The 19,919-nt window shown below is 46.3% G+C and overlaps 1 protein-coding gene and 1 long non-coding RNA gene across 2 annotated transcripts; one reads left to right on the plus strand and one right to left on the minus strand.

The window, feature by feature from the left end:
- The first annotated feature begins 7,990 nt into the window (after positions 1-7,990).
- On the plus strand, positions 7,991-15,304 carry LOC121707069 (inositol hexakisphosphate kinase 2-like). Its single transcript, XM_042089314.1, has 5 exons — positions 7,991-8,675; positions 11,396-11,609; positions 12,734-12,897; positions 13,164-13,339; positions 13,589-15,304. Exons 1-5 carry the CDS (start codon positions 8,462-8,464, stop codon positions 14,297-14,299), a joined length of 1,479 nt encoding a protein of 492 aa, XP_041945248.1. The 5' UTR covers positions 7,991-8,461; the 3' UTR covers positions 14,300-15,304.
- LOC121707070 lies at positions 10,656-18,115 on the minus strand. Its single transcript, XR_006031228.1, has 2 exons — positions 17,957-18,115; positions 10,656-10,836 (listed from the first exon to the last, which is right to left on the minus strand). It is a non-coding gene; the product is annotated as an uncharacterized LOC121707070 (long non-coding RNA).
- Positions 18,116-19,919: the final 1,804 nt, after the last annotated feature.

Here is a 19,919-nt window from a genome sequence, read left to right on the forward strand (position 1 = left end):
GTCTGTTTGTCATTTACCTTGCCGACTTGCCTAAGTTCTGAGGTTCTAGATGCAGTACATCATTCAGAGTTCATGTCTTGCGCAACATCCTCATATGTGACCTCCAAAATGCACACCGAGCCTACTTTCGCTTTACACATATCTGAGCAGTGTGGTATATGATTCTGTTTACATGCCACTCTTTGCTACCACAACCATGCCAGGTTTCGTTTGAAAACATGATTGAGGTCCGGTCAGAAAGTGGGTCTACTGGTTTCAGAACCCCACCCCACTTTCCCATTTGTATCCCTTTGTGGTGTCATTCTTTCAAATTGTGAATAGATACCTATGCCAAAACCCATCCCAGTATCAGGTACGTCACACACAATTTCCTTGTGCCCACATGCACACCAAACCTGCTTTCACCTTAACCTGTATCAGAGCGATGTGAGTTTACCCCGTTACCACCACAGCCATAACTGGTTTTCCTTTGCAAATATGTTTGATGTAAAGGTCAGGAAGCTGGCCTCATGATTACATCTATCGACACGTCTGTTTCCCTTCCTGGTTATCCTATTCAAATAGCAAGAAAATGGCCTTGACCACTGCCTACCTTAGTGATATGGGGAGGAGTGGCCTCAGATGAAGGCAATTTAGGGAGTTTATTCCCTAATTTGGAGGTTTTTCTTTGTTAAGAGTGTGTGTATGTGTGTGTGAATTGTTAGGCTTATTTATATATATATATATATATATATATATATATTTTTAGTATCTGTGCGTATCTATCTTTAGTATCTGGGGTCAGTGTATTGTGTATCTGTATGTTTTCTATGTTTAATGTGTATTTCTGTACCTTGACCACCTGAATTTCCCTTCTTGGGATAATAAAGTTGACATTGACTTTCTCAGTAGGCGTTTGGAAAGGGCAGGAGAGTGCATGTGGGGGGATGTGAACTTTCTGTGTGTGTGTGTGTGTGTGTATGTGTATAGAGCAGGTGCTGCACTTTGGGGAGTCTGAGTGTCTCTGTTATGTAATCACCTAGGCTTCCATTTGGACCCCGCCCCATTCTCAGTGGACACACACACACACACACACACACACACACACACACACACACACACAGTTATCACAGTCCCATGAATTCCTCACACTTGTGCCAAAACCACCCCCCTAGGCTTTCTATCTTTGTGTCAGAGGGCCATATTGTTTTAGTCAGGGCCGTGGATAATCACAGCCTGTGGAGCCTGCCAGCCATGAGGCGGTGGGCCGTGCTGCGAACTGATGCTCCTCATACACTTCCTGGAACAGGAACAGCAGCAGCAGCCCACCGGCTCTGAGCTGCCGACCCTTGACCCTTCACCCCTGACACCTCACAAGCTCTGCGGAATGTGCTGCTTGTGCTACGAGGAAACGTGACAAGAGATGTGGAGTGTGTGTGTGTGTGTGTGTGTACACCAGTATACCGGCACTGTGTTATATCTTGGTATGAAAGTCCATGGTTATCATACTGTGTACATTTGAGTAATACCAGTATTGAAATTGAAATATAGAATGGATGTTAAATGGCTGCTAAAGGAGGAAACATCAAACATGTTTGCCCATCTTATAGAACACCATACTGAACCATTCTAAAATACACCATCAAATTAATCTACATCCCGGCTCCTGGCTTAATCTGTGTTTTAAACTTGGTAGCCTCTGACTTAGACACACTATTTACAAACATAATATAGGGATATTATTATATTTTGTGATACTTTTTGAGGCATATCGCAAAATACTCATACCATTGCAATCCTGTGTGTGTGTATGTGTTTGGTCATGCTATGGGTGTGCGGCCAAGGGATGTAAACTTCTGACATAGGGGAAAAACGTTTGCTGTCTAATGTCCAGGGGTGGCTTCCTTTGTATTTCCTGTTAAACTCAGTTTATATCATTATTAAATAGTCACAGTAATCCTCATTACCCCTTTCTCTCTCCCTCTCCCTTTCTCCCTCGCTCTCTCTCTCTCTCTCTCTCGCTCCCTCTCTCCCTTTATCCCCCCCCCCCCCCCCCCTTTGTCTGTCTGTCTGTCTGTCTGTCTGTCTAGGCCTTGGAGGCACAACTGTTGGCAGTGCCCGCATATCCGATAAACAAGCTTAAGGCTGGCTTTGTTCTGACAGACAGCCTGAGATAAATGAATCGATTGAAAGACGTCTGTCTGAACTCCACTTGACCTTTCTTTCGGACAAAGTCGACGCTTCAGTTTTCTGGGATGTTACCTCTACCTCACTGGAGGAGAGCTCCCTAGAACTTTTTGCCAACTCCTGAAAAGGCGGCCTGAACAATGAGCTTAGAGGAACATGCCTGTCGACATGTTCAGACACAGCCAGCTTCCTCCGGTGAGGGCCCAGGGTGGGTTTCCCCTCTGGGGTAGGAGAAGGCTTTGTGTGTGTATGGCTGGCCAGTCCACTGTTTCTATTCCTCCTTCCTCTTTCTACAGCCTCGCCAGTGGTAGCACACAGCTTTTGGACACAGCTCACCTCTGCTGAAGGGTGTGTGTGTGTGTGTGTGCGTGCGTGTGCGTGCGCGGTGTGTATGTGTGTGTGTGCGCGTGCGCGCTGTGTGTGTGTGTCTGTGTGTGTGTTGGGTGGAGGGGGTTTGGTTGAATATCGGACAGGATGTGGTTTGATTGTGTGTTTTTAGTGTGTGAGTGCGCGAGTTAAAGACTTCTCATTTTAATTGGTTTTCTGGTAATAGATTGATATTTAATGTTATTTTAATGTGTGTGGTTATTGACACACTATTATTAATTGTTATTTTAATGTTGTGAGACACGCTGGATTGAAAACTTTTTCTAAACTCATTGACCACAACGTTATTACAGTAAATTTTTTCTCACGTTACCTCAATTTCCATACACGTGATTGTGACTTTGAATGATGTGCTCCAGCATTCATTAGTGCCAGGTTTGTTTATAACGTGGCAGTGGGAACACTTGACCTGAGCGTATGGGAAAGTGTGTCACGGCAGCCAGATCTCACACACTTAGGCGATGTTATTTACGATGTTGTGGAGGCTTGGGGTTTTATTTAAAGAAGATACGTCAGGGATATTCCATCCAACTTGTGAAGGGCCTCTGGGCGAGGAAGCGCCTTCCCGGATACAAATGGCCGAAAAAACAAGCACATTTTTCAACCACCTTCTTTCACTTTTCTGTTCCACTTCCTTGTCACACCTCTAATTTCTGGCACAGTAAATAGGCCATCTCTTTTGACATTGTAAAACGAATCCAAGCAACGTAATGTGGCGTTGAGGGTGCTTTCCTTTCTCTGCCGGGGCTGTAGATGTCTGCGACTGGCCTGTGTCACTTTATACCTCAACGATGTCCCCCTATGTCTTCCAATCTGTCAGCAGGGCCCCCTGCCGTGATGGAGTAGCACTTGTGCCACGTTTAATGCCCTTAGAGCAATGGTACACAGTTTTATGGGTCCTGCGACATTGGTACTTCTGAGGAAGCCAATGTAAGAAATGTACCAGCGCTTCTGAGTCTGGGTGGGAGGGAGTCGAGGGGGTTGGCTGGGGGTGTGGGAAAAGAGGGGAGGGGTTAAGTGAATATGTCAGGAAGGATAACGCCTGAGACCACAAAGAAGCGAGGGCATAAACAAACTCCTGTGCTCGTGCCCACTGCTGGTGAGATTGCTGTCGCCAGTGACGTTCCTGGAGTGCCACAGTGATTTTTTAATGAGCTGACCTCAGCATCCAAAGCATAGGCTATATTTACGAGCGTTTGTGCGGGTATGTGTGTGTGTGTGTGTGTGCGTGCATAAATTCCCTCCTGTCTGTGTGTCATGTGAAGATGTTTCCAAACAGATGCCCATTAAAATGCCTGTAGTGGACGGTGTCCTGTTGAGTTGGCCAGTGATTGCAGTAAACGATGGCGTGGTAAAGAGTGAAGGGCATGCTCCTTGGTTTGTTTGTGGGTCTGTGCATGTTTGTGTGTGTGTGTGCACGTCTGCGCGCCAGCTCGTTCGCTCGCGCGCCTAAGTATTAGGGTCATGTCTGTCAGAGTATTATTAGGTCCTTGTCTGAGTGCACCCTGACGGGTAGTATTTTTAGTGTGGTCTTACTGGTGACCTGGCAGGATTTGCTCTGATCTGTCTGGGAAATAGTGTAGAGATGAGGTGATGAGGTGAGCTATTTTTCCAGTGCAGGTGCCCAGAACGGAGCAGAAAGCTGCTTTTAGATTATTGTGTGTTTCCGATTCTATTCACATGGCGACACACAAGCTATCCTGCACGATCCTCTCGCTCTCCCTCTCTTTGTCTGTGTTTGTATACGTTCTTGATGCCTGTCATACATGCATGCTACGGCGGGTGAGAGCTTTTTTTAGCGCTTTTCCACTTAGTAAACAACACATTGCAAAACAACACCAGAGTTTCTATCACTGACACCAAAAGCATCTTTATATAGAAGGTGTGTTGAATGAATGAATAGTCTACAAATGTGGAATTAATTTTCGAGGTAAATATAAATGATAGTAAATATTTCAGAGTTTCTAGCATAAACTGTAGCAAGGTCTTGAGCCTCAACTGTATATTGCCCATGCCTGCCCAGAGCTGTCTTGGCCAGTGCCAGCTTGACTGACCCGGTCAGCTCTTCTGCTGAGTCTTTGAGTCAGTCAGCGCCTTCATATTTACACCCTCTTAATCTTCTCTCAGCACTCGTGCCCTCTACCTCACATGGGCACAACACACAATGCACGCCTGCCTCGTCCAGCCATCCACCAGTATGCCTGCCCACACACACACTCACATGCACACAAACATGCACACACATGCACGCACGCACGCACGCACACACACACACACGCACACACACATGCGCACTCATGCGCACATACACACACACACACACACACACACACACACACACACACACACAGACGCGCACACACACACACACACACACATACACACACGCACCACTTTAAACAGCACTGCGATCCACAATCCCAGACGCCCACACATTCCGGCCAAGTTACGATAAGATTCTTCTTATCGACCCCAGCCACACTCAAAATTAATCACAAAACAGAAATGCACGCTGTTGGCGACCCTAGTTGCCTATCTTGCCAAGACCCTTGTGTCATTGAACTGCTGCCAGGTGCCACTCAACTGGCAAGGCTAACGAGGAGGACATGGCCCAAAATGTTGCTATCCTCCAATAGCAGAGCAGACCTTTTTAGCCCTGGCGCGACACCAGAGCCTTGATCTTTGATCATACATGTATATATGTGCACAGTGATGCACACGCCTAAAAATGGCTGTCATCTGACAAAGGTATCACAGCTGTGTGGCCTCTCTTTGTGGTCATGATGCAGCTGCCAATGTTGTGCTGTGATGCAATCCGAGGATAATAGGACATTTTGCAATGCAACCTCATGTTGCCTCATCGTGACGGTACAACATAAGACAACAAAAAACAGTGGGCCGTCGAGAAAAATAATGATGGGACACATGAGCTGCCACCATACCTTCCATTCATCTCAGGTGTTTCTCCTTGAGTGCATGCCAGAGGCCTCTGCTACGACCCTTCAACGGCTCGCCTTGCGGGCTTAGCTTAGACCTGGTGGTGTAGCGTGACCTGTCGGAGGATCGGGCTGCATGGTGATAGGGGGATTGAATTAAAGGCAAGAGGTTGAGAAGGGGTGAATGTCTTGTGTGAGAACATCAGCATGCCCTCGTCGTTAACAAGCTTGACTGCGGGGTGAAGCACATCGTCAAGTTTTAGGCTGGCCTGACGCTCTCTCTGCCAACTTGTGCTGCAGCTTATTGGCCTTATTTGCTCTCATGATACTGGTGGCCCGCAGCAGGACTGCTTACATGTGCAGAGACTTCTGCACAATAGCTCCTTTCCACCATCCTCAAGAAGAGGGAAGTAATATATTTTTTTATAGAGACAGGCTTGTCCTCTGTCTGTAATTCCTCTTTCAGAGACCCTGTTTTCACATTTTTCCCACATGCGTCTGCACGATTCTCTCTGTCTCGCTTCTTCGGCAAGACCTTTACCCAGTAATAAGTGTACACTTGCACACACAAAAGAGTTTCTGTGTTTAGAATGACAACACGGGGTGGCTATGTGCGTAGTGTTTGTTTGCCCTCTGCCGTTGTCTGCTTCCTCAGACCTGCACGTGACCGTGCTGTCTCCTTGCTCTGGTCGTCTGCAAAGATGACTGATATGCTTCATCGGGCTTTTGCGCTAAGAAGCTTATCTTTTCCACAAGTCATCTGTTCTATGTTGACCACTGCAGGTGAGGCACGTCTCCCGGATACCGCACAAATAGGCCGCTGGCAGGGGGTTATGGTGGAAGCAAGCCATACACGACCCTGCCGCTTAGTGATATCCACTGTTTTCATACAGCCATTTGGCTTATTTGCTTACACAGGATATGAAAGCAGGAAATGTCAACCATGTGCAACTCAAATCAAGAGCAGGAAAGAGCAGCGTACAGAACAACGCTGCTCACCAGCACAGCAGTCTGTAGCGTTGCACGCAGTCAACAGTGTCGGCACATTGTGTTGGGTCAACCTGGCTTGTAAGACAGCCAGTCTGAATCTGACCTCTTTGGCTCAGGTCGACTGGAAGGTGTCTGAATAGGTCGACTGCCGCTGCTCGTACTGTGCCTGGCGAGGCAGTCCATCTCGGCACAGGCCTTGGCACTGGTGTTCGCCTGGCAGGCCCAGTGGCCGTGCCACAGACAGGCGCTGGCGCAGTGTGCCCGGTCCTCAGCACCGCACTGCGCTGCACTGTTGCGCCTTAATTCCTGCGTGTGTTTTTTTTTTTTTCCATGGCTCATTTATCCCCTGCTGTGTTCCATCGAGCTGGATTATGGGGATTAGAAGCAGGCTCTGTGCCTGTGGCCAGGAGCCGACTGCTCAGCCCACCTCACTGGTGTCCCACAGAATACACTCTGTACTGGTTCTCATATTGGGTGCTTGCAGTTGGCGCGCACAACAAGTGTATACGTTACACACACACACACATGTACACATTTGGACTTCTTGTGTTCTTCTCATTTTATAATCTGCTCTAAGTAGAAGGATATTAAGGATTATTAAGCGTCCCATACAGTTATTGAAATCCCCCCTTTCCTGTCTTTTACTCTTTTTATTTCTTTCTCTTTATTGCTCCATTTATGACTATCTTTCTCCAGCTTTATGTTTTGCACATATTTGATTATTTTATCATCCTTTAACACCCCAATCATGGTTTACCTTAACTGGGTCACACAGCCGCTTCCTCCTTGGAAATCACGTAATCAATACCTGTAACTGATACAAACACAGCTAATGTTTATGAGGCTTAAAAATGTGCAAAACAAAGACCCTCATCATCGACTGCACAGAAAGGTGCCAGGTTTTAAACTCTGTGCAAATAGGATCTATTCATTTATTAGCTCACTAGTGGGATTTTGCCTTTGTGACGTCTGTTCTCGTCAAAGCTTGTTTTCAGTTCTTGTTTGCCATTGTGTGACAAGCTCAGGTGGGAGCTTTTGTTCATGTTTCGGGAGGTCTGTTTGCTTGTTTGCAATGGTCTGCATGTTGGTGGAGGTCTGGCAGCCTGGTAATGCCACAGTGGTGGTCCTCCACCGCAGTCAGCAGCATTCAGGGTTTCCTTCCTGTTTTGCCTTTTGTTTGCTCCTACTTGGCCCGGGAGATTTTCAAGTTTGGTTCCTCAGACAGCCTGCTGGAGGAAAACAGCTGAGTCGAGCTGCCTGAGCCTCCACCTCCACTGCCACCACCACCACCACCACCTCCCTGTGTGTTTGTGCTGCTTTTCTTCCTCCCCTCCCCCAGTCGTTTCTCTCTTTCTCTCTCTCGCTCACTCTCCCCCCTCTCTTTGTTTGCCTGCTGCCTTCGCCTCTCTGGTTGCCACCCAACATTCTGTCACGGCTGCTGTGATAGGCCAGCTGGCGTGGAGGGGGAGGGGCCACATATCTAGTTGTGACATTTTTACCAGTCCTCTGCGAGCGCAGGGTATCAGACCAGTTTCTACAGCGAGAGCGGCGCAGCGCCCGTGTGACTCAGCACGAAGCCACAGCTGTCGCAGGCAAAAAAGTATTTTAAAATTCAACGCTCTCCGCTCCACTAAGAACAAACAACACTGCCAGGAAGCAAGAAAAAGCAAACGTGGATTTAAAGAGAAGAGCTGATAGATTTTATTTCTCCTCTCTGTGTTTCTCTTCCTCCTTCCTGTCTCTCTTTGTTTTTTTCCTCCTGCAGTACTCTCTCTTGTAGAGGGGGAAGATTACAGCAGCACTCAAGAGGAAGCACTAGGAATTTAAAAAAAGCACACAAGAGAAAAAAAAAAAGGAGAGATAGAGAGACAGACACGCAACCACCGGCTGCCTTTGTCCTTTCTGCCTTCACCAGTCCCCGTCCGTGTTACCTCCTGCGGGATCCGGAACCTCCGGAGCCAGGAATCTAATGCCCGTGGAGGATGAGTCCAGCGATCGAGGCGATGCAGCAGGCAGAACAGCAGCATTATCTGGGCAAAGGGGTTCTGCTTGAACCCTTCGTGCACCAGGTGGGGGGCCATTCGTGTGTGCTCCGTTTCGGGGAGCAGACTATCTGCAAACCCCTCATCCCCCGTGAACACCAGTTCTACAAGAGCCTTCCCGCAGCCATGCGGAAGTTCACCCCGCAATACAGAGGTAAGAGAGACCCCCCCCACCCCGCTTCTCCTTCCTCCTTCACCAATCCCCCAGCACCCCTCCTCCAACTGTTTGTGTTGCTGTGCTGTGTTTGATAGTCTTGCTGCTCTGGTATCTCTGTTGTCTCTCCCTCTTTCTTCTCTCTTCTCTCTTTTCTGTACTGTATGTTAGATTGCCGTGTGTGTGGTTGTGCCAGGGCTGTTACTGTCATTTAGATGTATACGGGTTGTCTCTTTGTCGACTATTGTTATGGTGTTCCTGCAATGCTATTGCTTGGTACTCTTTGAGACTAGGACACGTCATTGGTATGGGGCAGGATTTGGCGTTCCAGCCCAGGCTCAGACCAGTCCGGGGTTAAGGGACGAGCAAGGGGGAAACCAGGAGACTGGGCCAAGGGGTGTTGACCCACCATAGGGGGGCGCTGTAATTGTGATGCCCTCCTGTGTGTTCCGAGCGCCCATCCACTAGGTGGACAGGCCCGAGCAGAGGTAAGTCACTCCGTACGAAAGGACCTTTCCATTCCTTTACGCATGTCCTGACATGAAGACTTCTATAGAGGATTGGATTGACGGAAGGTGTGAAATTGGAATCGGATGGACGAAGGGGACAATAAGGATGAGGATGGATCACTAGTCCTCAACAGGATCCTTTCTCTGGTCTTTGTCTGTCTTCTGGATGTTTCTATACATTTTGTGGTGATGCCTGTAGCTGTACTTTTGTTCAACTCCTACGTTCTCAAAACGGATTGTTATACATGACATCACAAGTTATACAAAGTCCACTCACTGAAGACCAAATGATTATATGTGAACATGTAAACACATGCTAGGTTTCGTTCAAGATAAAGTGAAGGCAAGGGAGGGGTTAAATTTTGCACAGCAATGACATCAGTCTCCAAGGCTGCCGAGTCAGAAATACAAGGAGCCACTGGGTCCTAGAGCCTGTTGTCCTTAAGCTCGGTTACAGTCTATTCTATAAGACAATTTTCCATTCCAGATTTTCATATTTTTTAGTTGAGGATGTCATCTATATGTTTTCTGCTATAATAATGCTGCCGTTTCGAGTTGAAATCGAATGACTGAAAGAACAAATGGTATCCCTGGATTGGTGGCTACCATGGATTAATATCTTAACAATTACACTTTGCATGATTTTGGTATATCTAAGATTCTGTGTGGATATGCAGCATTACAGTGTATTATTTTTATATTGTGCTCTCTATATCTCCCTCTCTCTGTCTTTGTCTTGCTATCTCCTTATTCCACCCTGTTTGCCTGAAGCAGTTCTGACCTTCCATCTTGTGGCTAGTTACACAACCATTGTGCGCTGTGAAAACCCTTACCTTTGTTTCATACCGAACCCCCCTAGTCTTTACCCACAAACACAGAAAGAAGCCCACCATTAACACACACTCAATGACACAAGGGATTGGGGGTTGGGGGAATGTTTTGTGTTGTAATGGAAGGATTAGGTGGGGCAAGCACATATGTGATGGGTCGTTTAGATGAAGACTTTTAAGGGATGTGATGGGGCGTAAGGTGTGAGATAGAACACTTGGGTCAGAGGTAGGGCTTGACGATTTGTTTTTTTTGTTTTTTTGGGGGGGGGGGTATTGTTGAAGAAAATGTTTCCACAGCTCAATGGACTGAGATGCTCTTCAGAGCTTGTTTCCAAGGACTCCTGTACACACACCTGTCATCCTCTTATCCCCAAGGGCGGCCTGCAGGTCTCCTGCATAATTAGTCCCCTGACTTTTGTTCTGGAAATAACAAACAACAACCCTCCACCCCTTTACATGCAATCACAAAAGACTATTAAGAAACCAACGTTTTTCACTTTGATTCATTTTGAAAACATTGATTTTCATAATGCTTTTATTTCAATGGATGGTGAAAAGAGAGACTGATGATTTCATGGACTTGATTTTTTGAATGAACTTCATCATTTTGACCGTTGACTTATTTATCTTTCCTTCTTTTGAAACACCGAGTCACACTGACATGTTGGTGCTTTTTCAGCCTTATCTTGTGTTGTTCCAGGGCTTCCTGATAGCTACTTCATCATGACGTGTAGGTTTCTTTTTCTGTCCTTGTGTCAGGTGTTGTGTTGTCGTGTCCAGTACATAGCTGAATGATGGCATTTCTCTGTAATGAACCGTTTCCTGTTCATTGCAAATAAAGAATATCATCTTCAGCACCTTTCCTTGGTTTCGAGTCTTTTTTTAAATGGGTCCATTATTACTGTGCATCATCACATTGAAAGGTTGTCTTTTATTGTGACAAAGGCAAATGTAGTCACAGTGACACACACATGCATTTTGTCAGCTTTGTTGTTCCCACGTTTCCCTCTATACCCCAGTCCCTATTTCCCTGTTTTTATCTCATTCCCTGCTCTCTTCTATCTGTTTCTATCTCAGCTTTTTTCTGTCTTATTCTCTGTTTGTCGTGGACTTGTCTAATCTCTATCAGGTTAAGAAAAGCTTGTGCAGACGTCTCTGTAGCTTTTTAAAAAGCTGGAGAAATCTCTGTATGAGAACAAAAAAAAGAGATTGGGGTAAGAGATGTCAAAGAAATCCCGAATTTCTTTTCTGATTCTGGGAGATCTGGCTACTTTCACACGTTTTGTTGTTATTGTTTGTTGTTATTGTTTGGGTGCAAGATTCCTATTCATAAGTCTTGGCAGCTTAATAAATTTTCTGTCTTTCTCTCTTTCTCCCTCAGGTGAGGTTTCTGTGAGTTTTGAAGAAGACGAGGAGGGAAACCTGTGTCTCATCGCATACCCCCTGCACAGCGAGGTGAGCGACCTGGAGAACGTGGCCCCTTCCGTCGACCTGGAACCCAAGAACAAAATCAAGTGGGCCAACAAGATGCTACTAGACAATGACGGCTACGGCAAGGACCGGGCCAGGAACTCGCGCAAGGACAAAGACAAGAGGTGAGCAGCAAGGGGTGGACAAACTCCGTGGGACACTCACATAGTGTAAACCCCTGGGGCGGTGTTAGCTTAGTGGCTAAGGAACTGGGTTAGCATACAGCAGCCAGAATAGTTGTGGGTTCAATACCTGGCTGCCACCGTTGTGGCCTAGAGCAAGGCACTTAACCCCAAGTTGCTCTGGGGAGACTGGCCCTTGTAAGAATTGAAACATTTGGATAAAAGCGTCAGCCCGATGAATAACTATAAAACCCCCCTGGTCATCCCCCTGGCCCCTTGCGAGTCACTTGGTTCAAATGAGGGGACAAAGCCAAGGTACACATCAGTGGAGCAGTTCAGCCAAGGGCAGCAGAGCTAATCTCACAAAACAACGACTCACTGAGCCATCAATGGTGCCCACTGAGCCGCCAGGGCGTGGTTTGGGTAACCTCACCCATCATGAGGGGCTTAGCGCACTGACACATACTGGGGGCCCAGCTGGTCGGTCGGAGCGAGCAGACAAGCCTCTGTTCCCGGCTTCTGGCAGCCAGACAAGAGTTTGTGAGAGCCAGCGAAGGTTATGTAAGCAGAGCAGAGCCCAGTGACTCAGCCTTGACCTCCAATAGGGTGATGGGTCGGGCTTGGGCGGGGGGTCTTCATTGTTTCAGCTGCTGCAGTGTTATAATGGACTTTGTCTTCCAACACGCTCCCAGTGGAGATAAAGTCAGTGCGGCCTACCACTTACGCTAATGCACAGTATGTTATGGATGTGTATGTGTCCCTAGGAGTAGAAACAACCTCCATATGACTCATTACCTCTGTCCCGTCACACCACTCACAGCCCTGGGCAAACTCTGCTTGCGTCAGCAGGAGTGTGAAAGGGCATTGCGCCACAGCAATGTTTAAAATAAACAGGCAGCTTAATCCTAGCCAGTTTCCGTGCATTCATAACCACTATGAACGGGTCCTATATCATGGAGAGCCTGACTCATTTTAGCCACTCTCAGGCAGTGGAAACGGGAAAGTGGGAAAAAGGCCATGCTCCCACGGTGAATTTGATGGATATCATCTTGTCTCTTTAGGTGTGTTTCATTCGTTACTTCCTTAATAACGCCCTGTTCTCACCCCCCCCCCCTTTCTCCATGCAGTCTGAAGCGGGAGGAGGAGAGGTTACAACAGGCCGAGGTGCTCTACTACACCCTGGAGAGAAGCAACGCCGTCCCCCAGCTCAAGCACAACCCCTGGAGCCTCAAGTGCCACCAGCAGCACCTTCAGAGGATGAAGGAGAACGCCAAGCACCGCAACCAATACAGTATCCTTTCACTGCTCACTGCCCACTACTGCGTATGGAGATGATCGTTGAGAGGCTCTCAGAAAGAGTCATTGAGTATCATGAATCATCACCATGAGTATCTAGAGAGCTTCTGTGTAAGAATGTTACCCCACATACCTTTTGTGGAATGTTTCCCAGGTGTGGTAATGAGTTTGCTTTGTCTAGAGAGAGTGGGGATAATGCTGTTCCTGGAGACGTTCCTGTCATTTTTGAGCTTGTTGCCCTTGACTCCAGCTCCCTCCCAGAATTCATCCTATTAGAGAACCTGACATGGAGGCATAAAGTGCCCTGCGTGCTGGACCTGAAGATGGGCACACGCCAGCATGGAGACGACGCCTCCGAGGAGAAGAAAGCCATGCAGATCCGCAAGTGCCAGCAGAGCACATCGGCCAGCATCGGCGTCCGCCTGTGTGGCATGCAGGTGGGCATCGGGAATTCTTGGATTTAGTGTAGGAATTCTATAGGAGTTTCAGTATGTGATCTTAGCACGTGCTGTTAACTGTATATTTGCAAGTTGTACGTTTGTCTCACTTCCTAGTAAGGCTAAGTGTAGTAAGAACATTTTGTTCTGCATTATGTTGCGCATTTCATTGTGGGGAGCAACATGAATCATTTAGTTGTTCAGAAGTCTGGATTTGAACTGTTCTGTGTCTCTCCTCCTCCCCAACAGGTATACCAGTCAGGCGTAGGGCAGCTAATGTTCATGAACAAATACCAGGGACGCAAGCTGACGCTCCCGGGCTTCAAGGAGGCGCTCTACCAGTTCTTCCACGACGGCCAGCGGTTGCGGGGCGAGCTGCTGTCGCCGGTGCTGCGCCGTCTGCGCGAGATGCAAGCGGCGCTGGAGGACTGCGAGTCCTACCGCTTCTACTCGTCGTCGCTGCTCATCATCTACGACGGCGAGCCCCCGCGCTCCCGCAGGGCTGACGAGGATGGCCTCTCGGACCAGGAGGACGAAGACGATGAGGAGGAGGAAGAGGAGGAGGAGGAGGAGGAGGACGAAGAAGAAGAGGAGGCGGTGGAGGAAGGGGCGTTCGGGTTCCCCCGCAGCGGGGCTGTGGCCGGGGGAGGTAGCAGCAGCAGCAGCGGCAGCTGTAACGGCAGCAGCGAGGTCAGCCTGAACGGGGGCAGCAGTAACGGCAGCACTAGCAGTAGCAGCAGCGCCGGTGGCAGTGGCGGCAGTTCGGCGGTGACTCGTCGGGTGGCGCGGGGCTTGCAGGAGCCCAATGTGGACGTGCGCATGATTGACTTTGCCCACACCACGTGTCGGCACTACGGCGAGGACAGTGTGGTGCATGAGGGTCAGGACAGTGGCTACATTTTTGGCCTGCAGAACCTCATCACCATCATCTCCCAGCTGGAGGACCACGGCACAGATTGAGCTGCTGCTCAAACACAAACAAACACACACACACATACACATGAAATACACACGCGTGCACAATTGTGTACACTAGTGCAGTGTGTTTTCGGCGAAGCACTTCGTCCTGACGCCCTGATGCCCTTTGCGACGCAGCGAGGGTGGGTTAGAGGATGTCCGAAGGCTCGTATCTTTCCTCCAGCCACGTGACTGGGACCTGCAGTGGCCACTATTGCACACTGGCCACTCGTGTCTTTCTGTTGGTGTTTCTTTCGCTGTTTTTTTTTTTCTTTTCTCAAGACTTGTGTTAGAGGATATAAAAAGGGTCGATGTTGGTAACACTGAAGCAGTATCTGTTATTTTCTGTTTACTTGACTCAGTGAAGTACTTCCCCCTCCCACTCCCCTACTCACCCTGTTACTGTTACAAGTTCCCCCTTCCTTACTGGTGTTTTTACTGGAAACAGAAGCAGAAGAAGAAAACAATCCAACAGTTCAAAGCAAAACAACACACACACACACACACACACACACACACACACACACACACACACACACACACACACACACAACCTTTCATAAAGACTGATGTAACCGGTGGTTCCCAGACCCATTCCAGAAGATTCTACTAGGATTTCAAACTGAGACTTTGCTTGCATTAATTTCACCTCCAGCTGTGCCTCTGAAGGTAGAGGAGCGGTCAGCTGGGTGCGTGAGAGGGAATTATGCAGTGTGGCCGACAGCACATTTCCCACGGGAAGAAGAAGCGCCCATTCTATTCAGATAGTTACTAGAGACGTGCAGAGAGACTATATAGATCTTTTTATTTATTTGACATATTTCTTAAATAAACTAAAAAAAATGAACACAAAAAACATGAATGGAGATTGAGAGACTACATTCCATCTTATTAATGTTATAATAATAATATGAATTAATATTGTTATTTGACATGTTGAGATACCTCTATCTTATACTGTATATCTGTGTTCGAATGGAAAAGTAATAATAAACAGCATTTGTGTTACGTCACTGACTCTTGGTGTGTGTTTGATGATCTTTGCTACGTGTACAGGGGGTTCTATTTTTCAGGTCAGAAAAGTAACATAACAACTGATAAGGTAAGGTGCAAGCCTGTAAAAGAGTGACTAGGTTGCTACTGTGTAGTAGAGTGTGCTGATCTTGCAATTGCAAATACAGGCAACATGGCTGCAGCGCACAATGTCAGAGTTTTATGAGGGTAGTTTGGACATGGTGAACATTCTGGTGAACAAACATTTTTGCTGACCTCATGGCAGATCTGTATCTGAATAGCGATATGACCTTAGTAGGTGAGGCCTAATTTTGGCCAGCTCAAACAAAAGAAGCCAAGTGAGTTCATCAGTCATGAATTGAGTAATTTTCCTAAAGGTCAAACAAAGCGTTTCCTACTCTTTGAAGGTGACTCTTTAGGAAGCCCTGCTGTAGATTGGAGCCTGCCTCGGATCGCTCCGTTCACTCCACTGTACTCCTGCGATGGATGACGGCTTTGTGCGATTTCCTTCCTAAATCCTATTAGCGGCCTCTCTTTCATCATGCCACCGGGGACCTTACACGACACCGTTGGCTGCACTGCAGCACGTTTTCACCGTGGGACCTTGAGCCCGAGGAGGTTGACTGACGCCTGTTTGTAAAGGCTGAGAGGGGTAACCACGGCACAATCGTGAGGGCTTAATGAATTCCGCACTAATCAGTCCTGGAAAATATGTGAAGATTGCTGTTTCATAATCGGGGGCAGAGTCCTGTCTCATGGGCACCCAGTACACTGCCTGTATTTAGGTGCAAGATTCAATGAATTGGGTCAAAGACAGTTCTCAGTAGTCAGTTAAATGATCTAAGATAATTTTCTTTCATTTTTTAAGCTGGAATGGAAAACCTAATCCTGCATTAGCCTCCAGTACACAGCAGGTAAATTGTCTCTAAGACTTTACGTCAAACACTTTTTTTTTCCTTTTGGTAGTCCGACAGTGGGAGACTGACCATAAATACCCTTCAGACAGCCCGAGTCATGAGACTTTCAGTGTGTAGGGTTAACGTCAGTGGAGAAGTCCGATCACCCGTCAGCTGTGCAGGGAGACGAGGGAATGTCTGACTCATTGCCTTAGGCCACGCATGACTGCTTTATTCCTCTCAGACACACAAGCGCAAAGCAGCAGTGGCAACGCTGCTCTAACCTTTGTCAGGACACAGGCCTTGACAGTATGTGCTGTTAGCCTGGCTAGCGCCACCACTTCTCAATGAGACGTGGTCTGGGAACCAAAAGTTCATTTTCTCGTATTTGAAAAAAATGCCCAGATCCGTTTATTGGGTGCCACGGATGTCTATCAAATGCGTCTGTGCATAGCTCATCATCGTCTTGCGTTCCCCCCTGTTCTGTGATTGGTTCCCTATCTCAGGCGAAAATTTGCTCCATGGTCTCCTGGCTGCCTTAGCAGCTTGAATCAAATCGCGCGCAAGGCAGCATGGGAACACCCAGGCTAATGTGCTGTAGCGCTCGATGGTGTTTTATTCCCAACGTCGTCTTCCAGGCTTCCATGGCTAACCCATGCCTTCCAGGCAGCGCTGCCTTGAAGACAACGTTGGGGGCATAAAACACCAAGAAACGTGCTGTAGCACCATTAATGAGGACGTGAGAGCTGCCATGTTACACATAGATAATTGGCTTCTGCTCTGTTGGCTACTTTTCCCACAGGATGATATTTTAGCAACATGCAGTCAGTGCAGGTTTTTATTTTGCTGATGTTTCTATGCATGTCAAACAGAGAGGTCACAACACATCTGGGTTATATATCCCAGCGGGATCAACCAATATTGATATGGTTTCACGATAGAATATACAATAGCTCATATTGTGTCAGTCCACTGTGTTAAGGGACAGGAGATAACAAACAAAAGCTTTAATGCCATCCCTGGTGTTTAAATGAATTATCCGGAGTAAAATGCACTTTAGATCAATTTACGGATGATTGAGAGTACATACGTTGAGTTGACATCCAAATCATGTCATTCGGATGTGTTTCGAGAAAGTTCGATGTTACCGTTTTTAGTCAAAGCTCTGGAAATTCACAATTTTGTTGCAGTTTTTAAAAAAAATAACATAGTCCAGTATTTCTTTCTAAATTGAAATAAAGTTGTATGGACTGGACTATGTTTTTTTTTTATTTTGTTTTTAAACGGCGACGAAATTGTGAATATCCAGAGCATGTTACTCCACACTCAGCAATCGACTCCTACGGACTTTCCCCTAAGATGGCAGCAAAGATGGCAACATTTCCGGAAAGGTACTGGCTTGATGAAATTCATTCTGGACTCCCTATCCGACCACATAAAGACCTCGGAATACTTCGATTTGGCTTTAGGGACCCTCTACTCACTACCACGTAAGTGTAATGTTGTTTGGAACTGTAGAAGAGGTATAAAAATGATGCCCGCGTCACTTCCAGGCTAACGAGTTTTGACTAAAAACAGTAACATCGAACTTTCTCAAAACACATCCGAATGACATGATTTGGATGTCAACTCAACGTATGTACTCCCAACCATCCGTAAATTGATCTAAAGTGCATTTTACTCCGGATAATTCCTTTAATGACAAATCAAGTGGAGAGAGAGAGAGAGAGAGAGAACTAGCAGTAGTTACCTTATATGCCATCCCTCTGGTGACTGGTTTTAGCCTCGGATATAGTCATCAAAAGACTGTGGGTCAGTGAGCTTCAGTGTGTCTCTTCACGCTTTTAGTCACCGATTTGATTTCACACTTGTGTCTTTCTCTGTGTGTGTCAGTAAGTATGCATGCATGTTTTCCTGTCTGTTTCACTAGGCTGTTCCTATCAGTTGCCATGGTAAGTGGACCGGTTTCATAACAGTGAAGAATCTCTATGGCAACTGAATTTTTTAGTCGTTGTCTGAATCTGGGGATGCTATGTTGTCCCAGATACATAGATGAAACCCCATAATATGGAATACAGATTTTGAGCATGACTTACCTGCCTGCCAGAGGTGCAGTATCCCCTCCAGTGATACAATAATATGTTTCTTAATTACAGTCTTTCATCTTGACTACAGTCTATTCTTACAACAGAAAACTATTCATTGCATTGAGCTCTATTCATTCTGACAGTCAGACACTCTCAATGAATCTGTATTAGTGTCAAGACCAAGTAATTTATATGTAGTAATGCTAAACGTATAATTAAAAATGAATAATGCCTTAAATGGAGGATATTATAGGTGTATAAATAGACTCTGAATTTATGTGACTGGAGTATGTATTTGGAACTGTTCTGCATTCCTGACATTATAAACTCAGCAAAAATACTTTAATTCTACGTTCCTGATTTTATTTGGCTTAAGCAACATTCTGTAGTTTCCCATTTTGTTGCAGTATAAAAAAGAACATCTTTCCGAACTAAAGTTCATTGCACCATAAATGTAAGGCCACGTCATGTTCCCGTCATGCAAGCATTTATCTACTACATCCCAATTTCCTGTGTAAAATGTAAATAAAAACAGAATGTGATCATCTGCAAATCTCATGAATGCATATTTAGTGGCAAAATGGACACAGACAGAGAAAGAAAACACAAGGAGGAGCATTTCACAACTAATTTTAACTGACACCATGATAAGGCATAAAAAGAGCATCCGAGTGAGTCACCGTCTCTCAGAAGTAAAGATGTGGAGGTATTCATCACTCTGTGAAAAACTATTTTTGCATTTCGTCATATACATAATATCACTCAAACATTCAGAGAACCCAGAGAATTCTTTGTAACCAAGGGACAGGACTGAAAAGCAATATTGGATGGCTGTGATCTCCAGGGCCTCAGAAAGCACTGCATTACAAACACACATGTTTCTGTAAAGATCTTGATTCTGTAAATCCTTATATGGGCCCCAGAAAACTTCCAATAACCATTGTCTATGAACTCAGTTTGATGCTCCATCCAGAAATGCTGGTTAAAACTGCTATGCAAAGAAGAAATCATGCTGTATATAGACATGATCCAGAAATGTCGTGGTCTCATCTAGGCCCAAACTCATTTAAGATGGACTAAAGCGAAGTGGGAAACTGTGGCACTGGTTACACCAATCAAAATGTGTAATTCTTTTTGGAAATTGTGGACTCTGCATCCTCCGGGTGAAAGGGGAGAGGGACCAGTTCAAAAGCCAACATCTATTATGATAGTATGGGGGCACATTATAGTGCCTATGGCATGTCCAGCTGGCACATCTGGAAAGGTTCAATTAATGCTGAATAGGCCTGCTTTTTAGCATCATATGCTGCCATCCAGACAAACATTTACAGATTGTTGTTGAGTTGAGAGTTTAGGCCTCAGAATAGTAAACATGCCCTGTTCATGTGTTGCTGGCATCAAATTCAAAGTGTACATATATTTTTCAAAATTTTTTTTCTTTCTCAATTTCAACAATTGGTACGTTGTCTTTGCACTATTTCGTACACGTTTACGGTACATGATTTGCACATCATGCCTTCCTATTTTATACACATTTTACACAGCGTTGCAACTTCTTTTTTGGAAATGGGATTGTACCATCTGGACATGTGTGGGCTAAAAAGCAGAGAGAGGGACTAATTCAGT

Source organism: Alosa sapidissima, chromosome 4, assembly GCF_018492685.1.
Source record: "Alosa sapidissima isolate fAloSap1 chromosome 4, fAloSap1.pri, whole genome shotgun sequence".
Classification (NCBI taxonomy): domain Eukaryota; kingdom Metazoa; phylum Chordata; class Actinopteri; order Clupeiformes; family Clupeidae; genus Alosa; species Alosa sapidissima.